The sequence below is a fragment of the Globicephala melas genome, chromosome 5 (assembly GCF_963455315.2).
Source record: "Globicephala melas chromosome 5, mGloMel1.2, whole genome shotgun sequence".
NCBI lineage: Eukaryota > Metazoa > Chordata > Mammalia > Artiodactyla > Delphinidae > Globicephala > Globicephala melas.
The window spans coordinates 66,419,798-66,443,072 of NC_083318.1; the positions used below are offsets into that span (position 1 = coordinate 66,419,798).

The 23,275-nt window shown below is 39.3% G+C and overlaps 1 protein-coding gene across 4 annotated transcripts in view; it reads right to left on the bottom strand.

Annotated features, from left to right (window-relative positions):
- The window catches only part of ATP8A1 (ATPase phospholipid transporting 8A1), a 237,352-nt gene that overhangs the window by 174,205 nt on the left and 39,872 nt on the right, over positions 1 to 23,275 (bottom strand). For all 4 annotated transcript variants that reach the window (XM_070045570.1, XM_060299279.1, XM_030881147.2 and 1 more), the window contains exons 5-6: positions 17,340 to 17,385; positions 1,859 to 1,899 (exon numbers count right to left, since the gene is read on the bottom strand). In XM_070045570.1, coding sequence (XP_069901671.1) covers positions 1,859 to 1,899; positions 17,340 to 17,385 — 87 coding nt within the window. The remainder of the gene's footprint in view (positions 1 to 1,858; positions 1,900 to 17,339; positions 17,386 to 23,275) is intronic.

The window sequence follows — 23,275 nt, forward strand, 5'->3', positions numbered from 1 at the left end:
GTGAAACTTTACACATTTGTCTTTTTGTGAAACTTTAACACCTAAATATTTTATGTTTTCCTTGCAATGGTCATATATATATTTCAAGTTTACCTGTAAGCATCCCACATGCCACCAGGAATGAGATCTCTTTTTCACTGTGTTTTTCTAAATTGCTGTTGCTGAAAAGAGTGAAGTCAATTTCTGAATATTTATCTTGAATTCATCACTGAACCAACTTTTATTAATTCTAATTAATTAAGTATCTACCTCTAGTTTTTAAGTAACATCAGCTCATTTTGGCTGGATGATTTTTGGCAACACCTTAAATTCCACCCCTCTGTATTTCGAAGTGGGATGCTCAGCGAAAATGTGGCACTCATCTCCAAGACAACTGAGAATGCTACCTCTATGGAAAATCATGGGCTGGTAATTTAATTTTTTTCTCTGTGGAAAATTGAAAAAGTAAGTTAAAATAATCCAATCAATCTTGGAATAATGACTATCTATTAGGAAAATAAAACATCTTAACAGGTTAATTTTAGGGGGAACTAGTAGATGGTTATCTCCTGACTTTACAACTGTTTATTTTCTAAGCAAGCACTCTAGGTAAGAAGAAACTGATATCAATTTATTAGGATATGCACTTATGTTAATTACCCTGACAAACCTAGTAAATGAAACACATTTATAATAAAATTCAATTTATCATACTTGATTATATCCTACTTGTCTTGGCTCTAAAGTGTTTAAATCCACAAGTACTATACAAGAGCATAAAAGAAACTTTTTTTGAAACAGTCAATTGAGCTTTTTTGTTATTTTTATCTTGCTCTGAAAAAGAGGTGACTATCACAGAAATAAGGAAAGCACAAAGTATTTTCCTCTATGTTACTTTCATGTCAAAGACCAGAGGGAGAGACTAGTGAGTTTTCAAATATCCAGAAAACGAGATGTCAATCTCTATTCTGGCTACTGATTTAAAATAAACAAAGATGTAATTAATTCAGGATGAATCCTGTTCCCTGTGGGAATACAAGGTGACTATGAACATCACAAGGTAGAATCAGGGCATGGCCTTTACCTGGGAAATACTGGAGTGCAAATAAACTGAGTGTGGGTTACACCTCCATTGTACTAGCAATCTCAGAAAACAAAGTCCCCTGGGTAGAATGGCCTCGCCTCCGAAAGTCTCTCACCAAGTTACTAAGGTTATTCACTTGTGGATGACTGGCGATTAAATGGTCTTCCAGAACTAAGGGAGAACTAACAATCATTGCTTACCTTTTGAAATTGAGGTCTGAAAAGCGTACGAATGCTTGGATAACACTTGCTAAATTATGACTCAACTCACTAACTACCATGTTAGAGCTCCTATGAGCAAATTAACTTCTCGATGGGACTGATTTCCAGCTCATTAGAAGATGATATTTAGTTAGTAAGACATTAAAAAAAATGAATTAGTAGTGTGTAAATGCGATTAGTCATGATATATGAATGTGAAGTAAAGTATACAAATGTGAACTATCAGAATCTAATTTTTGTTTTACTTGGACAGTAGATGATTAAAGCAAAAAATTACAACACAAAACAATCCATGGATAAGTGAAATCTAAGAAAACAGTACTCAAAATATACTATGAAAGGAACAAAAAGTTCTAAATATTACTTTAAGGTAATAGTCTTTCTAATATATTGCAAATTATTAAATGGAAGTGACTAACTGAAGATTCCATGTATGTTTACAACATTAATTACTAAATAGCTTTCGTATCAGTGGAATCCTTGACATTTGCTTATATTATATACAAAAATTACATCTACTAGAGTTACCTCTATGCATTTCTTCTCCTGTAACAAAATAAAAATCAATGCATACCTTTTCCCAGTGCACAATTTCCCAAGCACCACTTCTCAAAACTGGAAAGAGAAAAGGTGACAGTTTTAAGAATATTTTTACTACTTATCAAAAGCCAACCTCTGATGAAATGATCATTTTAAATGAATAGCTTCAAATAAATTAACTGGTAACAATTTTTATAGGTTTAAAAACCAATTATGACAGCAAAGATACATAAAATTACACAAAGAAACAACGAATGAACATTTTAGATCTCAAAATAAAATACTATTCTATCTCACTGGCATTGCCAAGGGCTTTCATCAGCACACAAAGGAATTACAGGGGTTGGCTGGAAGTGAAAGCCATAAAAATGCTTGGCAAAGGGAGTGACAAGCTTAAAATTTCAGAAGCCATAACAGTAGCAATGTTAAAAAAGAAAAAAAAAAAAGATTTACAAGCATAGCAGGAATGGATTTCAAACTCGGTAGTAAAAATTTAATACATAAACCAGTAGATTAAAAAAATCTGTACCTTTAGCTTTAAAATAACGCAAAATAGCAAATGTTTCTATATTTGGTTTACTGAGAAGAAATAAAAGAAGAGCTACAATTAAATTATGATTGAGGGGTTGATATTTCTCAGTGTTTTATTACTGCTTTGCAACAGTAAAGTTACTCAGTATACCCTTCTTTTATTCCTGCAGTGTGTCTGTGGCATAATACTGAATATGCCAATAGACACTAGCAGATAAAACAAAACAAAAAAGAATAATGTGAAGTAGATAGCACAGCATGTAGTACTTAAAAGGATTAAGTCAAGGTCAGTCAACAAATTATCCTCACAGTAAATTCCATGAGGGCAAGCTAATATTTACTTTGTTTAACACAATATTCTCTGGAAACAGTACAGTACCTGGCACAAAGCAGCTATTGGGTAATATTTGCAAGATGAATAATTTACAGGCACAAAAACATTAGATTCAGTTTCTTTTGATGTTAGAAGAGATGAAGGCTGAACCCTCTTAAGTAAATCACGATGATGATAATCCCCAAAATGTGCAATAGCAAATCTAACACTAATTACATACCAACAGGTCTGGAAACCAGTGTTACAATATAAATTATTTTAATCTAAATATAATCTCTTTGTGTTCCAAAATTCCCTGAAGCCAGGGGCTGTGTCTTATTCATTTCTTTATCTTTAGCACTTCACAGCACTCCTGGCCCATAAGACACTCCAGCACTAGTTAAACAGATGAATAAATGCAATAAGGAATATCTTGCAGTGAATTTTGGTGAATCAACCTCATTAATTTAAATAATAATTCCAAGACGAAGAGCTAACACTAAAGTATTTCCAGTAACTATATGACTAAGTTAAAATTCCAATTTTGACAGTATTCATACAGTTAGGGGTGAAGGATCTGAGCACCAGGCATCTAAAACTGATCCCTATATTCTAATACACAAAACTCTAATGCCTGTAGAGTTCACCCAAACTGATGCCAGGAGTAAAACTGCTTGTGGATGTTGCTCCGGGAGTACAAGGGGTTCAGAGCGTCACACTTAAGAGTAAAAAAGCCCTTGGGGAAGTGACTTCCCTGGTGGCGCAATGGTTAAGAATACACTTGCCGGGGCTTCCCTGGTGGCGCAGTGGTTGAGAGTCTGCCTGCCGATGCAGAGGACACAGGTTCGAGCCCTGGTCTGGGAGGATCCCACATGCCGCAGAGCAACTGGGCCCGTGAGCCACAACTACTGAGCCTGTGCGCCTGGAACCTGTGCTCCACAACGAGAGGCCGTGATAGTGAGAGGCTTGCACACAGCGATGAAGAGTGGACCCCGCTTGCCGCAACTGGAGAAAGCCCTCACACAGAAACGAAGACCCAACACAGCCAAAAATAAATAAATCAATCAATAAATTTAAAGAATATGCTTGCCGATGCTGGGACACAGGTTTGAGCCTTGGTGCAGGAAGATCTCACATGCCCCAGGGCAATTAAGCCCGTGCGCCACAACTACTGAGCCCGTGTGCCACAACTACTGAAGCCCGCATGCCACAACTATGGAAGCCTGTGTGCCACAACTACTGAAGCCCGCGTGCCTAGAGCCCATGCTCCTCAACAAGAAAAGCCACTGCAATGAGAAACCCGTGCACCGCAACGAAGAGTAGCCCCCGCTCGCCGCAACTAGAGAAAGCCCGCGTGCAGCAACGAAGACCCAACTCGGCCAAAAATTAAAAAAAAAAGAACAAATGAGAGCACTTTGCCCTTTAATCACTTAACCCAGTGACTGCGATATTAAGTACTCAGCAAGGAGTGTTGGCAAAGTGCTGTTCAAATCTGTATAACTGACTGACTGGGGCTAAAATCTGCATAAATTTAAATTAGAAAAAAAATCCTGTTTAATAGTATCTGGAGCTCTTCATTGCCGTTTATTTTCTTCTAATTCCACCTCATACAAGTAAACATTCCCACATTGCAATACTTGGGTTTTTAAAAATCAGTTTCCAATATTTGTAAAATCAAGAAGTTTGACATGAAAATGAAGACTTCAGGCTTATCAGCGGAGATCAGTCAGTTACCACACTGTGACGTGCGGCATGGACAGCAGTGGCCACCTCTTTCGATGGTGCTCACCACTCCATCGCCATGCTTGTTTGTGGTTTCCTGCTGCTTTATAGGCAGCCTACTTCCCTGTCCTGTATGTAGGACACCTGCCTGGCTCACACTCATGAGGTTTTCCTTTATTAATTGAAGTATAACTTACAACAAAGTGTATAGACCTTACGTATTCCGTTCAATGAGTTTTTTAAAAACTGTAAACACCTGTGAATTCACCACTCAGGACAAGATGCAGAACTCCAAAAAGACTCCTCATACCACTTTACAGTCCATTATCCCATCCCCAGATATAAATTATTTACCGTAAGTTAGTTTTGCATGTCATATGCACTGAATCATATAGTATTTTTGTATTTAAGGTTTCAATCAACATATCTGAGATTCTGTTTAAAAAAATCTTTCTTTCCCCGGTTAAACTGACATGGTACTATGGTGGATCAATTTCTGGACTCTGTATTTATTCCACTGATCAATTTACACATTTTCACACCAATACATACCACCTTGATCATTTTAACTTTATGTTAAGTCTTGAACTTAGGTAGTCTTCCCACATTGTTCTCTTTCAGTACTGTTTGGGCTATTTTGAATTCTTTGCATTTCCATATAAATTTTAGAATTGAACTGTCAATTCTAAAAAAACTCCAAACCCTCCTGGGACTTTGATTTGGGGCTCAAGTGTTTCAATTTATGGACAAGCTACACTTTTCCATTTATTTATGTCTTCATAAATTTTCTCCAATAGGTTTTGGAGTTTACGATGTATGGGTCTTTCATTAGATTTATTTCTTGACATTTGATGACTTTTTTCTTACATTATAAATTGTATTTTTTACTCCATTTTCCAATTAGTCACCGGTAGTATATAGAAATGCGTTAAACTTTCGTACACTGACCTTGTCATCATGTAATTTTGTAAAATTCACTTAGTTCCAGTAGGGTTTTTCTTTGGGGTGGGGGTAGCAATACTTTCTAAGAAACAATTTTGGCTTGTTAACAATGCTGTATTACGGTTTTTGGCAGTTTTATTATGCTCATATGCCTCACTGTTTATCTCTCTATTTTTAAGCTCTTCTGCAAAAAAAAAAAAAAAGAAATCTTTGGAAATCATGAATAATTTTTACTACTAAAAATATCCTGTTGATTTTGTGCTCTAAACATATCCAATTACACCTTGTTTTATCTCTTCCACCATGACCAACACTGGCATCCCTACTTCAAGCAACCGTCATCTCCCAACTGGAGGTCTGAATTAGCCTCACCACTAGCTTCCTACATTCACTCTTGATCTCTTTCAAATTTAGTTTCTACAGTATAGCTATAATGACAAAGTACAATGATTTTACATACAATTATGGATTACTATGTATCAATTCATATATCCTTATACACATACATACATATACAACATTAAGTGACTCCTTGCTTAAAACTCTTCGACTGGCTCCCCTTGGCTCATAAAATAAGTCCAAACACCTCGAAGCCCTCTGATGAAGCAGCACCTGCCTAATCTCCATCACCACTTCTGACCACTCCCTCTGCCCCTTCCCCAGGCCCATCGTGCTGAAAGCAACACGCTTTTTCCTGCCTCAAACCCTTTGCACATGTTTCCATGACTGTAACACACTTTCCCTCCGTCCTCACCTAGATCTCAGCTTTAACACTACTTTCTCAGGGGACATTTTTTGACACCTACACCTTTACCACTACCCTCAAGTCTAAATCAGCTTCCTGCACTTCTCCTTCAGAGCACTTATGACAGTTTTACTATATACTTAGTTGAGAGAGGATTTATGTAAGGCTTTCTCCTTCCCCAGACTCCAAAATCTTTGACCACAGGAATATTCTCTATTCTGTTCTCCGCTGTATTTCCAGTGTTTCTGTGCAGCAACACGAAGATGCTCAGTCAATACTTGCTGGATGGAAAGTGGATCCACTGATGTTCCTATGTGTTTGGGCCCATATGAAGCCATAGTAGTAGTTACACAGATTTACTAAAGATACAACCCTGTTCCTTAATAGATCTCATGCGAAAAACAATATATACGCAATGTTTAAAAAATAGCTATACAGGAAAACACTCTGGCATTTCCTCAAAAAGTTAAGCACAGAACTATCATGATACAGAAATTCCACACCTAAGTATATTTCCAAGGGAACTGAAAACATAATGTTCACACAAAAACCTGTGCACAAATGTTCACTGTATCATTGTTCATAATAGGCAGAAAGTGGAAACAACCCAAATGTCCATCCACCAATGAATGGTTAAACAATAGGGGTAAAGCCATACAAAGAAATATTACTCAGTCATAAAAAAGGAATGAAATGCTGATACATGTGACAACATGGATGACTCTTGAAGATAAGCCAGTCACAAAAGGCTACATGTTGTATGATCTCCTTTATATAAAATGCCCAGAACAGACAAATCCATAGAAATAGAATGTAGATTAGTGGTCATCAGGGGCTCATGAAAGAGGGCAATGGGGATTGACTGCTTATACGTCTGGGGTTTCTTGTGGGGGTGATGAAAGGATTCTAGAATCAGATAGTTGTGTTGGGTGCATAACGCTGTGAATATCCTAAAAAACACTGAACTGTATACTTGAAAATAATGAGTTTTATGGTTTATGAATTATAACTCCAAAAAAAAAAACCAGCTACATAAAATGATGCCAATGAACTATTTAAACATTTGCTTAAAATAGCCTTCTCAGTTTCATAAGTTCCTGAAATGTTTCCAATGTGAGCAGCTGGAAATGGTTACACAACCATTAGATACACTAATGTTCCTGTGTGTTTGGGACATGAATGTCCTCCGATGTCAGCTCTGGGCCACCCCTTCCAGCTCTGTAATCCAAACTAGCCCTCCTTGAAATGCTGCCACTTGGAAGAGACTGGTCAGTTCACATCTGAAAATAGCCCTGAACCACTCTACTGGGTTCCCCTTACAGGATGGAAGTGTCACAGCAGGCTTCCCAAACTCAGCTGACCAGACCATACCAGGGAGTCTGCTCCACCAGGGAGGTTGGAAGCCTGGCCACTTTCACTGAAACCTGGAAAACCATCTGAATCTGCTTCACTTGTCCATCCTCCCCACCTGCTCATCCCCCTCGCTCGGATGGTTTCTCCATGCACATTTGAACCTACCTACGTCCCTCCCCTACCTGACCCTTCTGCACCACCCTCCCTCTGTAAACTAGCCTGTCCTCCTACCATCTCTTAGGGGATGCCTGCCTCCACCCAAACAGTACATCCTCCTACTCTCTTCTCCCCTACGCTCCATCCAAAGGTTTCCTCCATTCATCCCTGAAGACACGTACTGGAAACTACGGCTTACTGCAAAAACTGATATGTCTAAGAAACTTTTAAATACATTTTCAGCCAACAATGTTTTCTAACAAGCTGCAGAATCAATGTATTATTGGCCAAGTCAACTGGAGTTATATAAAGGAAGAGCTGAGATTCCTTCCTCCTCTCATGCCACTTTCTCAAGGTAAGGAATGCTGATGCATCCTCACATACTTTTCTCTAGACAAGCATGCACATAGGCATGTTTGTTCTCTTTCTTTTTAAAAATTTATTTCTCTGCAACTTGGTTTTCCACTTAACATGTACTTTCAGGACAAAGCACAGAGACAACCCATTTTTTGAGAAATAATCCCTTGTATGGATGTATCCATTACAAATGGGTCAGATAACTGAACAGACTCACAAGACTCCACAGGGTGTATTCAAGAAAAGTTTTAATCAAGCTAGAGGATATGGTACAGAGGGAAAATGAAAGCCCAGGCAAGCATCAGGGGCCTGAGAAACTCCTAGGCACAGCCCTCCAGGGTCCCTTCTCGTTCACCTCGGACATGGATTTTGAACCTCCATGATATGTATGATAAATATTAATTTCAGGAAAGCCTGGGAAGATGTTTCCAGGGGATCTTTTATACCCCCCAGTCAATTAGACAAGCCAGATTATGCTACAAATTAAACCAGGTAAGCCATCAATCTATATACATCCTTAAACTAAGCAGAGGAAATTTTGGGTGCTTCAGGGGAGTTTCAAACCCTGCAGAGAGCATTAATTCAACAGCTAGTCCATCTCGTCCTTCTTTTTTTTTTTTTTTTTTTGCGGTACACAGGCCTCTCACTGCCGTGGCCTCTCCCATTGCGGAGCACAGGCTCCGGATGTGCAGGCTCAGTGGCCATGGCTCACGGGCCCAGCCGCTCCGCGGCATGCGGGATCCTCCCGGACCGGGGCACGAACCCGTGTCCCCTGCATCGGCAGGCGGACTCTCAACCACTGCGCCACCAGGGAAGCCCTCGTCCTTCTCTTGGCCAAGGTTCAGCATCACAGTTCCAGGTGTCTCTGGGATCAGCACAGAGGTATTCCAGTCCAGCTGTGAAACAACTCTGATTTACACAACAGTTGTATCATAATGTATTCAACTATCCTCTTCTCAATGGAAATTGTGACTTCTACCTTTTTCTACCACCTCAAATAACACTGAAATATATTTATGTAATTGTACTCTATAGGAGAGGAGTCCCAAAGGAGCATTGCTGGCTCTAGGGTATTTGTGTTTGTACTTTTATCAGATACAACCAGATTACTTCCATATGGCAATCTACACTGTCACTAGCAATATATAAAGTTCCACTGACTATAAACTTAGACAAGCACAAACTGTTATCAGTCGCTTGAATTTTGTCAATCTGATGGGTACTTGGTAATTATTCTGAAAGCTACAGGGGCCTAGATTAATCCAAGTGTAAATTACCTTTATGTCCTACACTGAATTAGAATTCTAACTAAGAGTAACATACTTTTGGATGTAGTACAGAACCTTGCCACTCAACAGGTGGTCCAGAGACCTGCAGCATCAGCATCACCTGGAGGCTTCTTAGAACTGAGGATGTTTCTATCCCTTCTACCTTCCACCCCCAATTTCGTTTGTTTTTGATCTACAAAACCGTAACACAGAAATAAAAGCTAGAGGTGCATAGCTTCTTCAAACTTGAGGCTAGACCCATCTTAGGATATAGAGAACAATACAGAATTCTGGTGAAGTTAAAAATCAGCTCACGACATATAAAAGGTTTCTGGGGACTTCCCTCTTGGTGCAGTGGTTAAGAATCCGTCTGCCATTGCAGGTGACACGGGTTCGATTCCCGGTCCGGGAAGATCCCACATGCTGCAGAGCAACTAAGCCTGTGAGCCACAACGACTGAGCCTGTGCTCTAGAGCCCAGGAGCCACAACGACTGAAGCCCATGTGCCACAACTATTGAGGCCCACGTGCCTAGAGCCCGTGCGCCGCAACAAGAGAAGCCACTGCAGTGACAAGCCCATGCACCGCAACGAAGAGTAGCCCCCGCTCGCTGCAACAAGAGAAAGCCTGCGCGCAGCAATAAAGACCCAACGCAAAAAAAAAAAAAAGGTTTCTGCACAAATCAAGGCTTGGATAAAAGTCAGTCACAATTCATTGTTGTCTTTACTTCTGAACTGGTTCCTAAACATCCAACCATAGAACAGTTACAATAAACCATATCACATGTATTATGCTGGTGACTGAAATAGAAACCTAGTTATTTTTAATCACTGACCTCCTCTAACCCAGCTCTAACCAGGTTTAGAGGAAACAAGAAATGATGCTGGGTCCTTTGCTGAGCTTTTACCTTTCTTAGGCCCAAAGTACACTTACTTCACAACTTTAGAGAAGGTGAGCCATGGAGGAGATGATCAGTGATGCCTGGTGAAGGGAACTGAGAACAAGCTAGGAAAGAATTATGTCAATGGCTTGTCTTATGATGCTTTAACAGCTCTTCCTTTTAAATGCAAATCTCCTCCACCTCTCAGCAGTTCCCCAAACACACCTGCTATAGTTTCCACACTGGCTAATTAGTATGCATGGGAGAGCTCAGATTTTAAACAAATACCTCAAATGTCACCTGTTCTTACTGAGCAGGATGCTACTTAACAGCTTTTTGGTAATGGATTTTCTGTTGAAATAAAAACATTCTGTTAGAGTCCCTTGGGAATTCCCTAATCAAAGCCTCTGGAGAAACTGTCAGTCTTTCAGGACTCAATCAAATGTCGCACACGTACAGGTGCTGGCTGAGGGTCTCGCACTGGCTTCTCTGAGAGAAGCCATCACCACGGTAATCTAACTGGTCTACCATTAAGGACGTTACAGAGAGTCACTGGAGTGTGTGGGGTGTCGTTCCTGGGCAATCAAGCCACTTCTTTTTTTTTGTGGTACGCGGGCCTCTCACTGTTGTAGCCTCTCCTGTTGCGGAGCACAGGCTCCGGATGCGCAGGCTCAGTGGCCACGGCTCATGGACGCAGCCGCTCCGCGGCATGTGGGATCCTCCCGGACCAGGGCGCGAACCCGTGTCCCCTGCATCGGCAGGCGGACTCTCGACCACTGCGCCACCAGGGAAGCCCCAAGCCACTTCCTGAAATAGGTTAACAAAAGGCAAATTATCCAAAAGGATAACGGGCACTACCCTTGTCACAGGACACAGAGAAACCACAGCAAAGGCAGCGTGCTGCAATCCCTAAGTGGCAGGAAGTACTGCAGAGACGCTTTAGTGCATTGAGAAGGCTAAGAGAACCGCTGAGACTACAGTTTTGAACCGGGCAGAGAAGGAAAACCAGCATACCCATATTAAAGCATCAATTCATTCACCATGGAGACCCTTACAGAGACAACTTGAAGGCAAAAAACCTCTTGTGGTACAAACTGACACTGCACAAAAGTCTCCTTCGTGAACTTGCCTATAAAGGTCAAATTAAGCAACAATCTGCTTGGGATCGGACACAAAAGACAAAGGGAACATCCTGAGTTCCACTCTCATCCGTATTCTCTATAGAGATTTGTCAATGAATTGATACCACTTCTTCCAGCTTTAAAACTTTGAACAAGGGTCCTCACTAGCAGCATCAGCATCACTGAGAATTTCTTTAGAATGAAATTCTGGGGTCCCCTGTGAGGCCTACAGAAACTCTAGGGGTGAGTTTCAGCAAGCTGTTTGAGAACCAGTGACTTATCTTAAAAAAATATGGGTGAGATGATGGGATCAGTGCACAAGGGGCAGGAACCTCCTTCGCTCAGAACGTTCCCCCCCGCCCAATGCTGCACAGAGTCATGAATCATTTGCTTTTTCCTTTATGTAACTGAGAAATTCCTTGAAAGAAAAATCTCCTTGCATCGCCTCACCAGTCATTCCACCCTTCCTTGCAGCTAGGCTTCAGTTCTTCCAGCCCCACATCCGCTCTCCAGTTTAGAACTGGAACTCCAGTTAAGAACTGTGACTTTTTTTTTTAATTGAAGATGTGATTTACAATATTGCATTAGTTTCAGGTGTACAGCATAGTGATTCAGATTTTTTGCAGATTTTATTCCATTACAGATTATTACAAGATACTGACTATAATTCCCTGTGCTATACGCTAAATTCTTGTTGTTTATCTGTTTTATGACTTCTTAAATGCTGGATTTAGTGGGTGTCACAGCCTCGGTCCTCTATTAATTCAGCATTTGGTGTTTGATGGGTTTTCCCCTCCTTTGCCAAGTCCAGTTGGATCTGTCCACTGTGTATTTTCCTTTGCCTTCTCATTGCTACCACCCTATTCCCCTTCCCTAATTAATCAAAAGTCAGTCTCCCTTTGTGCCTCACCCCACCCCTCCCCATACAGCTGTCACATTCCTTGTTAAAAAGTATGACTGGGAACCTAGCCACACCCTTCAGTAATTCTCTCCAAGTTCTTCACCTTGGTTTTCAAAGCCTCCAAATTATGACCCTAACTTGCCTTCCCGTCCCTGTCCCCACTGCTCTCTGCCACGTACCCTGTGCTGTAGCCAAAACGGACTGCATTCAGCCCTCTGTATCCACGGGTTCTGCATCCACCACTCATATGCCATTTTGTATAAAGGAATCAGATTTTGGTATCGGTGGGGGTCCTGGAACCAATTCCCCATGGATACCAAGGGACACCTGTATTTGCTCTTCCCAGAATATACCTCACGCCTTCCCATTTCCTCCTGGATCATCCCTGCACCCATCCCGACAGCTCTGCTTACTCAAAGTCCACTCGTTTTTGTGATCCTCGCATGTGACATCTCTGAATCCCCACCCCTCTCATTTGGTCTTTATTAGTCTTTCTATCTTGTATCATAGTATCTGTGAGCATCTTATTTTCCCTACCAGATTCTAATTTCCTACAGGGCAAGCATGAAGCCTGGTTTCTTTCTGTATTTTCTGCATTTTCTGCATTGGGTCTTACACAAGGCAGATGTTCAGCAAGACTTACTGAAGTGAAACAATAAATGTTCTAACTTGGAGTCACACCTGTTTTTCTCCTTTCACTTTATCTATGGCCCTCAATTTCCTCAGTGGATTTTGTTTCTTGGTGTGCTTTTATTTATGGGACAAATGAAAGATCATATGCAGTTGTACTTCCCCACAAATAAATACTTTCTCTTCATCCAGAGCTGTTGCTAAAAATATCTAACCAGTTCAGTTCATAAAATTGTACGATTTTAAAATTTTAATTTGAAGATATTAACAATCTTAGAGGTGTCTGAAAACATTCTTTAGCACGTATGTGCTCAATTTTCAATTGCTCATGGAAACAATACTTTCTAAGAACTATTTATAGGTAACTGATGTACACGTGGCAGAGTACAGGTCCAGGCTTATGGATGGATCAGATGTGCCACATACCTCCAGGGAAACAAAAAAGCTTCACACTGGCTTTTTCAGTAAGCCACGAAAGTGGTGCTATTTTAAGTCCCTTAGCATGAAATGAACTCAACCAGATGGATTCAGCCTTGTTAGTAGGTCATTTCAGGCTTAACAACCTAAAACAAATTCAACCCACACCAACTCAACATCTTTTTCATAAAGGACTTTAAAGGTGAAATGGCTTGCAGTCAGAGATAAGCAACTATGTGCCCTGCAGGGAAGTAGCCTTGTTAGGGGTTATCAGTGGCCACCAACTCAACTCCACTTCTGAAATGGCTGATGTAGCTCTGGGAAAAGACGAATCAGGTGGAGATGAGATCTATTATTTTCAGCTATGTGCCTAGTTAAAAAGAAGTTCATGTTATCTTTTTCTAAATTAAATTAAAACAGAGCAAAACTGCTTTATTAAAGACTTATTCTACTGTTTTATTAAAGACTTATTCTAATCTAATACCTACTAACAAAACAAGGTATGAAACAATCTAATGTCAGGTGACTGATGGGCTGCCAGATGTCACAGGTGTCTCCCAGACATTCTCACCTGCAGAATGTATGGACACCATCCTTCAGGGAATATATCCAAACCTGGGATTTTAAAACAGCAAATCTACTTCATTAAGAGGCATCTTTAATTTTAATTTTTTAGATCCGAAATATCTTTCTTAATCTGCACCTGAACCCCATCCTTCCCCAGGCCTCCATATTGTGACTTTATCTGAAACTATCATTCCACTTGAAATACTAGCCACAGCAGTTTTCCACAAAAAGTAAAAGCATAAGTTGACAATTTAAAAAGAGAACTAGCTCAATCACAACAAATTCTTATGGGGACTGGCTTCAATATACATATTATAATGATAATTACAAATGCATAATTAACAAATTTCTGCAGAGCTAAGTTTGGCCAAGAAAACCCAATTTAGGACACAGAGTGAGAGACTGCCTCCTGTGTGTATGTAGACACGTGGAGGGAGGGTATGTCAGATATTGTGAGCTCAAATATTGAGGAAGAAATCAGAGAAAATAAGGTAAATTTCGATGCCAGGAAAACCTGGGGGTCCTGAATACGGCAGTGCTCTGGGCTTTTGGGCAGTGGAAGTGATAAGTGGACACAGTGCTGTGTTCACAGGATGCAGAGCAGAGTAAAATGATGATATGATGACTTCAACAGAGACAGTAAAGAGGAGGTAAGAACTTCTACCATGTTAGTTTTTTTTTTTTTTTTTTTTTATCTTATCAGCGCCTGTGAAACAGTCTGGGACACAGTGTTTTGGAAATACTGCTTTTCATCTTGCTCACACCCTAGATAATGAATTTTCAAGGAGGCTCCTTTCATTTCTAGTCTCTTCCTGCTTCCTATCTGTACTGAAGTATCTATACAGAGAGTGGTTCCTTCACTCACATAGAGCACCTTCTGAGGACGGTCCCCTGGGCTAGAGCTGTGAGGACACAAAGATGAGGAAGACTTGCCCTCTGCAGAATGCAGAATTTAACCCCTGATCAAGTTCATTAATTGGTGAAAATGAGGCATCAGACAGGTACCAGTCCACTGAAAATGTTGTAAGTGAAATCATGAATTTGTATTTCTGAAGTCACTAGGGAATGACAGAGAAGAAAGTCACTCTTTAGTGCCTCAATGCAAAATAAGGAGAGAAAATATTCATTTTTCTAAGAATATAGAAGGATTAATATTTGAATCTGAGGGAAAGACATCCTCATACATTACATGGTCTTGATAAACATTTAGAAAATGAAATTTAAGTAAAATACTAAAAATATCTGTCATGATTAATTGCCTGTCAAAAATAACAACCCCCTTCCCACTCCTACACCACTTCCTCCCTCAACTCAGGAAAGCAAATTCAATTTCAGTCTGGCCTATGGACAGATGGCTTTCATTTAAAGTATCAGTAATTTGAGTTATCTGACAGCAAATAGTATCCTACTCAAACATTTGTTATCACCTATCAACTGGAAAATCAAAAAGATGACCAAATACTCAAACTAGGCAAAGAAAAAAAAAAGAACGATTCGATTCTCTTAGAAAACAATCAAGTAGCAAACTAAAGACCATAATTTCTTGAACATGGGCTTTCCAACTATTCTGACTTAAAATGATTTTTATATGTAAGCCTTAATATTTTATTTTTGACATGAGTTTTCTATACTATAGAAGACTTTCCTCTCACTTTTTAACCACAGAGCTAATCCTGTTAATCCAGAATGAATTGGTGAACCAAGAATGATAACCAAGAAAGAACCTTTTCTCTGAATAGTGGGCAAAAAGGGAGTATTTTTGGAAGTAGGCAAGTACCTGGAAAATCAGAGAACCCACCCATACAGGGTGTGGTAGCTTAAATCAACACGGCTATGACGGCTACTCTTCAACTGTACAATGTTGACTTCTTGTGCCAAGGCTTGAAAATAAGTAACTGCTAGTCCCTGAGGATAGGAGCCCTCTGCCAGAAGACACATTATGTACTGGAAAAAACAGTTACATATTTTTGGTTCAAAAGCTCTTACTGAACATTCTGAGCAACATGGCAACAAATGCAAAAACTGCACCACTTGCCAAAAATGCCAGTACCTGAAACATTTTTGCTTTTTTTTCCCCCCCTTTCAATACCTATGGCTGTCCCTTCCTACCTAAACCCCTAGAGTAGCTTAGTCCTCAAGCTTCTATGAGCCCCCTATTCCGTGTCACTCTGCTCTCCGACTTTAATCTGCATATTTACCTTATCTCTTTTTGGCTTGTAAACCTTCAACAGCTACTCAGCATACGTAAGAAAAGTTGGAATCTCCTGGCTTGGCATTCAAGGCCCTGTAAAATTTGACCCCGGCCTACCGTTCTGATCATGTCTTTGCTTCCTTTTGCCAGGAATCTCCTTTCCCCATCTGGCACTCTAGTGGTTCCACAAAGCAATCCAACAGCCGTCTTCATCTCTGCTCAGGAAAAGCTCTCTTCACCCTTCCTCACTTGGCACACAGGCAATGTCTTGCCCAGGTGCCTCTGCTCATCCGAACTTTTCCCGAAATTCAAGATCTAGCTCAAGTTACGCCACAATTCTCTCTCCTGCTTTTGAATCCGTAAAGCATTTGACACAGGAACCAGCATTTGCCACAAAAATCTAGAGACACTGAGATCACGTAATCCAAATCCTTCATTTTCCACACAAGATCATTTTTCACCTTTATAGAGTTCCCATCTTATACTTTTTCATATGTCCCGTAATAAGTATAATCTCAGTAAATATTTAATTTATTAGGTGATACTTTAATAAATGTAACTTTTTCAAATGCATCAAAGATCAGCAGATAATCCCTTTGGTAGAAGGTGGTAAGAAGAGAAGCCCTAGGGCATTCTGACAGAGTCCCATAAAAGTCAGAGCCTTTAATTAAAAAATACTGTTTTTAATTACCAGCTAATTTTGGCAGACATGGCTGAGCCTCGTCACATCAGGGAACTTCAGAGAGATGAGATTCTCAGAGTGGGAAAGCTCACGGATGGGGTAAGATGTCTGTTTCACGTGTTCCTGGGTACTTTTTTTTTAAATTGAGAGCACAACAGTCTAATTGCTTGTGTTGAAGGTCATTTGGGTTTCAACTCCATCAAAATGAGACCCACAACAAAAGAGCCACATCAACATGCCATGTGCTTTCCAGAAGCTGGCCTGGTTTTAACTGTTTCATTTATTTATGGAGTATATAGCTTCTGCAAGTACAGGATAATTCAAAGTGCTTCCAATATGCCTTTTACTCAAGTAACATCACATCTGATTATTTTCTATAAATCATACCTAGAGTACATCTATAGATCATATACACACACACCCAAAGACATTTTGTAGCACTTAACACTGTCAAAACAACTGCAGATTTTATGGACAGTACTTGTGAGTACATTGCTATGAGGCACTTAAAATGTATTAAAAATGTTACTTTTCAAAACTATCAATATTACTCCTGTAAATCACTCTAATGTGAATTTAAGTGTCATGTTAATAAATGCTACAAAGGAAGAATCTGTCCTGGAACAAAAACTTAAGAGATACACAGTGTTCTCAGTTGAATTATATTTAATTGAAGTGATTTGAATATATTACTATGAGTGTATTTGACAGATACGAGAAACAAAATGTATAATTCTTACCTTGGGTCTGTTTCTTGTTCACTGCATTATCAGCTTTATGTCGTTTCTAAAATTTAAAAGCAAAAACAAAAACTGTGAAAAAGTGGATGAGATTAACAAAACAAGATAGCACCTATTACAAAAGAGAGATTTTTAAAACTTATATTTCTCAAAGCTTCTGTCCTTTCACACCCATATCAATTATTTTTGTGTGTGTGGCATGCGGGCCTCTCACCACTGTGGTCTCTCCCGTCGCAGAGCACAGGCTCCAGACGGGCCGCTCTGCGGCATGTGGGACCCTCCTGGACCAGGGCACGAACCCGCGTCCCCTGCATCGGCAGGCGGACCCTCAACCACTGTGCCACCAGGGAAGCCCCTACCCATATCAATTTTATAAGTACGCCCAGGGTGTGGTAATGGGAATAATCAGGGTATGCAGGAATTTTAAAATTGAAAGTGCAATCCATAGCATCTTTATATGCTACTCCTGTTCTGGGGGTACAGGGGCGTGGTCCTCAGAGGGATCTTACATTATTATACAGGTACGATTAAAATTTTAATGTACTAGAAAAGATGGAGCTGAAAGGCTGATTTAGACTTTTGTTTAAATAACTTACTTAAAAAAGAAGATCGCCCATGAGAATTACCTATAATAACTACCATTTAAATAATGGTACTGAAATATTTTCAGTTTCTTATGAAATTCATTATCTAATTAGCTGAGTACATCCTCTATAATTTAATGACGCGCCGATGTCTGTCAATGACGGGAACCAAATATGTCTACCGTTTGCACAAAGCTGCTTCTCCCCACTGTTCCCCTACAGCCCCCTCTCCCACTACCACAAGTCACTGAGTCTCATTTTCCCTCCTCCCAAAGCAAAATTAAACGGTAAACAAATGAGTTAGTCTAAGTCTAGGTGGGTGAGTTTGAAAAGCTACAGAAGCCAAGATTTTATAGCAGTAAGAAAGAGAAAGGGAACGTCAGAGGAAAGGTGAGAATTTGAGTGGCCAGGGGAGGCTATCTTCTCTACGGTTCAACTAGAGGTTTTCCACGGCTTCTGTCTAATCTTACAGCATCGAGCATAACACATCAGCCTCTGCTGACGCTGAAGAAACGTGTTGAGTGCAACTGACTCTGAGCTCAAAGATTCTATCATATAAAGCCCAGGGTCAGGTTTAGCTGCGCATACCTGACCACAAGGTGGGTTGGCATGAGTGTAGTAAAATGAGTTCCTAAGTTCCCCGTTTGAGAAGAAACATGGTTTTTAGAATCACAGGCACAAATGAAAACACTTTTCCAGAGAAAAGCCTGGGCTTGTAGATGAGCACTCCAAGACACAGCAGCACTGACGAGCAGTGGCATAATAGCTGGCACTGGGAGCTCAGTTCATCCAAACAATCAGTCACTGAACTGCACAAAATGCAAATAAGGCATTCAGAAAGCCTCTGTGGAAGGCTTGTTGAAAATGATTCCTGCCACGCCCATAGGCAGGAACACACCACAATTCTTTCTCAATAAAACACTCACTAATAAAAATGTAACAATGCAGACTTTTAATAGTCAAATTATTGCTTCCAAAAGTAAGCACACGATTTGCCAGCAAATGTTCTTAAATAAATTTTTAAAGTTCTGTTAAATTTGTAGCATCAGTGGAGAATATTTTATGATGGATAAAACTCTAAAATACTTACTCTTTCTTTGTTGTGAATAAAGATCTTAAGAAAATTAGGAAGTAACCCAAAATAAATTTTGGTCCAAAATAAACTTGGTCCAAGGCAAATTTAGATATCTGAAGGCAGTGCAAATATTTCCAAAACAACGCACATCTATGACAGACAATGGTTGGACTTCCAACTGAAGGAGACAAATAAAAGCTAATTAATGAAACCCTCCACTTAAACTGGAAATTTAATCTTAGTGAAACTTAAGGAGATCCTGAACATTTCTTTCCATCTGCAGAAAATTCTTATATAGGAGTCTCTCCTTCCTCAACCTTCCCACCACAGAATAAATTAGGTTACTTGTCAAGAAACAATTTTCTGAATATACATGAGGATCCAACCCAGATAGGTACATTCTAATCTTATCATTACATTGTATCTGAAAGAGATCCTATTTCTTCTAAAACTAATAGTTCAGAAGAAATTAATATAGCTATTCTCTGAGTTCAAACACTTCTACTGTCCTGTAATCAGAGTTCACTTAATATCACTGAGAGCTAGTGAATTATTTAATATTATCAATAGTTGATTGACAGTGGTCCAATAAGCTCTACTGTATAAATAGTGCCATGAACTTTATGGTTCTTAAGCATGTGGTACTGACCACCCCTTCCTTCTGGAAACCCTTCCCTCCCTAGACATATCTTAAGACTTCATTACCCAGGTGTTCTACCTGCACCATGGCCCCTTCTTTAGCTCTCTGAGATGGATTTCCTCAAGGCTTACTCCCTGCCCTCTCCACTTCTTACTCTCCACTCTCTTAGTTCATTCATAACTGTAATTTCAATGATAACTATTATCTTAATATATACCAGCCAAGACTCTCATCTGAGCTCCAGACTATCATATCCAGTTGCCTCCCTGACAGCTCCCTCTGGCAGTCTCAAAGGCATCTTACACTATGTCCAAAAGGCAATCTCTGACTTTAACCCCCAAGACTAAGTACTTGTCTCAGAATGGAACCATATACCATCCACTTGCACAAACCAGCAACTTGAGAGTCGTAAGTACCTTCTTTCCCTTTCACTCCCACCCAGTGTATTTCTCCATTCAATAAATGTTAACAAAATACTGTGTCAGGCCCTGTTACTACTGCTGATACAGCAATGAACAAGAGACAAAAACTCTTCCTCTCATGGAACTTACATTCTAGTTGTTAGAGATAAAACATTAATAAAATGAGTAGGATATACAGCATTTCAGATGGTGATAAGTCTTGTCAATTTTACTCCTAAATATATATCAAATTCATTTTTCCATATTTCTTTATCTTTACAATACCACTTAGTTTAAGACATCTTTATGTTTTCATACCAACTATTACCAAAATCCTCTCTTCTTTCCTTGCAATCCATTTTCTATATTTTAGTCAAAAAAGATCTTTGAATGATGACCACACAGTTAACATTTATTCAGCACTAATTATATACTAAGCACCACTCTAAGGACTTTAGTGCATCATTTAATTCTCATAATAGCTGGTGTGGTTACCCGAGTAACGTCTGTCCCCTGTACTAGACTGCAAGCTAGATCATAACTACTTTCACTCACTGGCGTATTCCCAGGATTTGGTCTCTGAACACTGTAGACTTTAAATAAGTATTTGTTTTATAATGAATAAAGTTTATCAGTGTTTAACTGAACAAGTGTATAGCAAAGAAGGCATGTTTTTAAAGATGAATATTATCAATTTAACAAACAACCTTGACTCTTACCATAAGAATTAACATTTGACATTATGCAGCTTTTTTTAAAACTAAGAGTTCTCCAATGATTCTATATTTTCAAGTAAGTGTATATGTAATTTGTTACTTACACACAAAAATAGGAAATCATATTATGTTAAGGTGTCCAAAGCATTGAGAGTTAAAATGTAAACTCGGTAGTTGAGTCTTAGGTAATTCTTACTGTTTATTGTAAAAATTTTTTTAAAAAGGTTGTTTAACAGAACATAAAGGAAAGCTTACTAGAATGTAAGCTTTGTTTCATTCACTGATGTAAGAGTGGTAGATTCACCAATATCTAATTCTCCTCTACTGCTATGGACACTGAGATTATAGCTCCCTTTTGTCATGTCACTAGTTCTAATATTGTGCTGTAAGCAGATGTGATATGCACCATTTCTATGTACCTCCATTCTCTCCCTTCCTCTGTTCTGGTGACCACTGACATCCCACACAGCAGAGCCCTGATTCAGCTGTATCCCTGAATGACTACATGAACAATGGTGCCTCCTGCCCTCCCTTCCTCCTGGACAAAAACCTGCAGTGTCTCTGAGTACGAGAAAAATCAACTTATGTTTAAGCCCCTGACATTTGGGACTTGATTACTGCAGCAAAAGTTTAACACATCCTAAAACATACCCTAATGAATGCTGGGTACCTAAGTACTGCTTCACATATCTTTGTTGAATGAATGAAAAGTTATATGTACTAATTATAATTACTGATAAAGATACTCTCTGTCCAACTATCTAAACGATTATCTGATTGTTTTTCCTTTTCTAGGGAGTAACATTTCAAACTTTCTATCACCTTACACATTGACATAAACTTCTTATTAAACCATTCTTACAGAACATTTTTAGTCAACTTCTTAACAGTGTTTTTCTTTATTGGAAAACTACTTCACATGATATCTTATTACCCACAATACTATTATTACATCCTTCAGGAACTGCCTGATTAGCTGCTTTCCAATAGTATCCAGTTATTACATATGCCAATAAGAGTTCTGTTAAAAACAAGCAAACTTCTTGGATACTATTTTATTTACCATGTGTAATGGTAAATGGTAGAGAGAGATACTAGAAACCATAGCTAGAGAGTTTATAGTTTTGCTAGGGAAAAGGGAAAAAAAAAGAAAGGCAGTTTAGAGCAGTGATTATAAGGCAGGGGCTCTGGAACCAAACAGCCTTATTTGAATTCTGACAGTCCCAGTTATTAGCTCTGTGACCTTGGGCAAGTTAACTTACCCCTCTATGCCTCCTCTCCCTCATCTTTAAAATGGGGATAATATCAATAATCTTTAAAGTTGTTATAAGATTTAATAAATTAAAAGGACATAGAGCAAGTACATGGAACCCAGAAGCTCTATAAATGTTATTAATATTATCATTGGTGACTCGCTACAATAATACAGAGGAAGAACACTGGATGGGATGGAATTCTGATTCCACTGATTTCTTGCACAAGTTACACAACCTCTCTAAGCCTCAGCTTTCTTACCTTTAAAATGAGGCTAAAAATCTAACTTGCAAAGTCACTGAATGAATTAAATTTTTAAAAATTTGCAAAAATGACAGCACAATGTCTAGCAAATAAGAGATGTTCAATGAAAATTAGGTTAAACAAAGAAAGAAAGGGGAATATACATAAGGCAAAGAAAGAGACAAAACTGTAGTAAAGACCAGTCCTTAAGGACTGCCAAGTGCAAGTACAATTTAAAGGATGGTAACTCTGTGTGGAGTGATACAGGTGAGAAGAGAGTCCCTTAAATTTTCAGCTAGCGGTCCCCGGCAAGTATGCCATTTCCAGCTAGAGGACTATGATGTTTTACACACACACACCCAACACACACACACACACACACACACACACACACACACACACACACACACACACACACACACACACACACACACACACACACACACACACACACCCTCTGTTTGTACCCCTAGACACCTGGATGTTTTTGAGGCTGATGATCTAAATGGTCAGTTGACCCATTTCTAATATGCCTAGTGATGTTACAGCTCATGTGTTCTTCATGAGATCCCAATTTGATTCTTTACAAAAATAATATCAATGTTTGTACAATTTTAATTGGAGCTTTCTAAAGAATGTCTCAGCCTTTCCTCGTCTTACCATCTGACTTGCCTAAGGCTTGACAGATGATCATTTCAGACAGGCAATGTATTTAAAGGGCACAGAAAAAAAAATATTAGCTTCCTCAACTAAAGTTGTGGTTTCTCAACCACTGCGCCACCAGGGAAGCCCGGGAGCATATTTTATGTTTAAATTTTTATTGAAGTATAGTTAGTTTACAATGTGTTAGTCTCAACTGTACAGCAAAGTGATTCAGTTATACATATATATCTATTTTTTTTTTATTTAACATCTTTATTGGAGTATAATTGCTTTACAGTGGCGTGTTCTAACACATATATATGGAATCTAAGGGAAAAAAAAAGGTCATGAAGAACCTAGGGGTAAGACGGGAATAAAGAC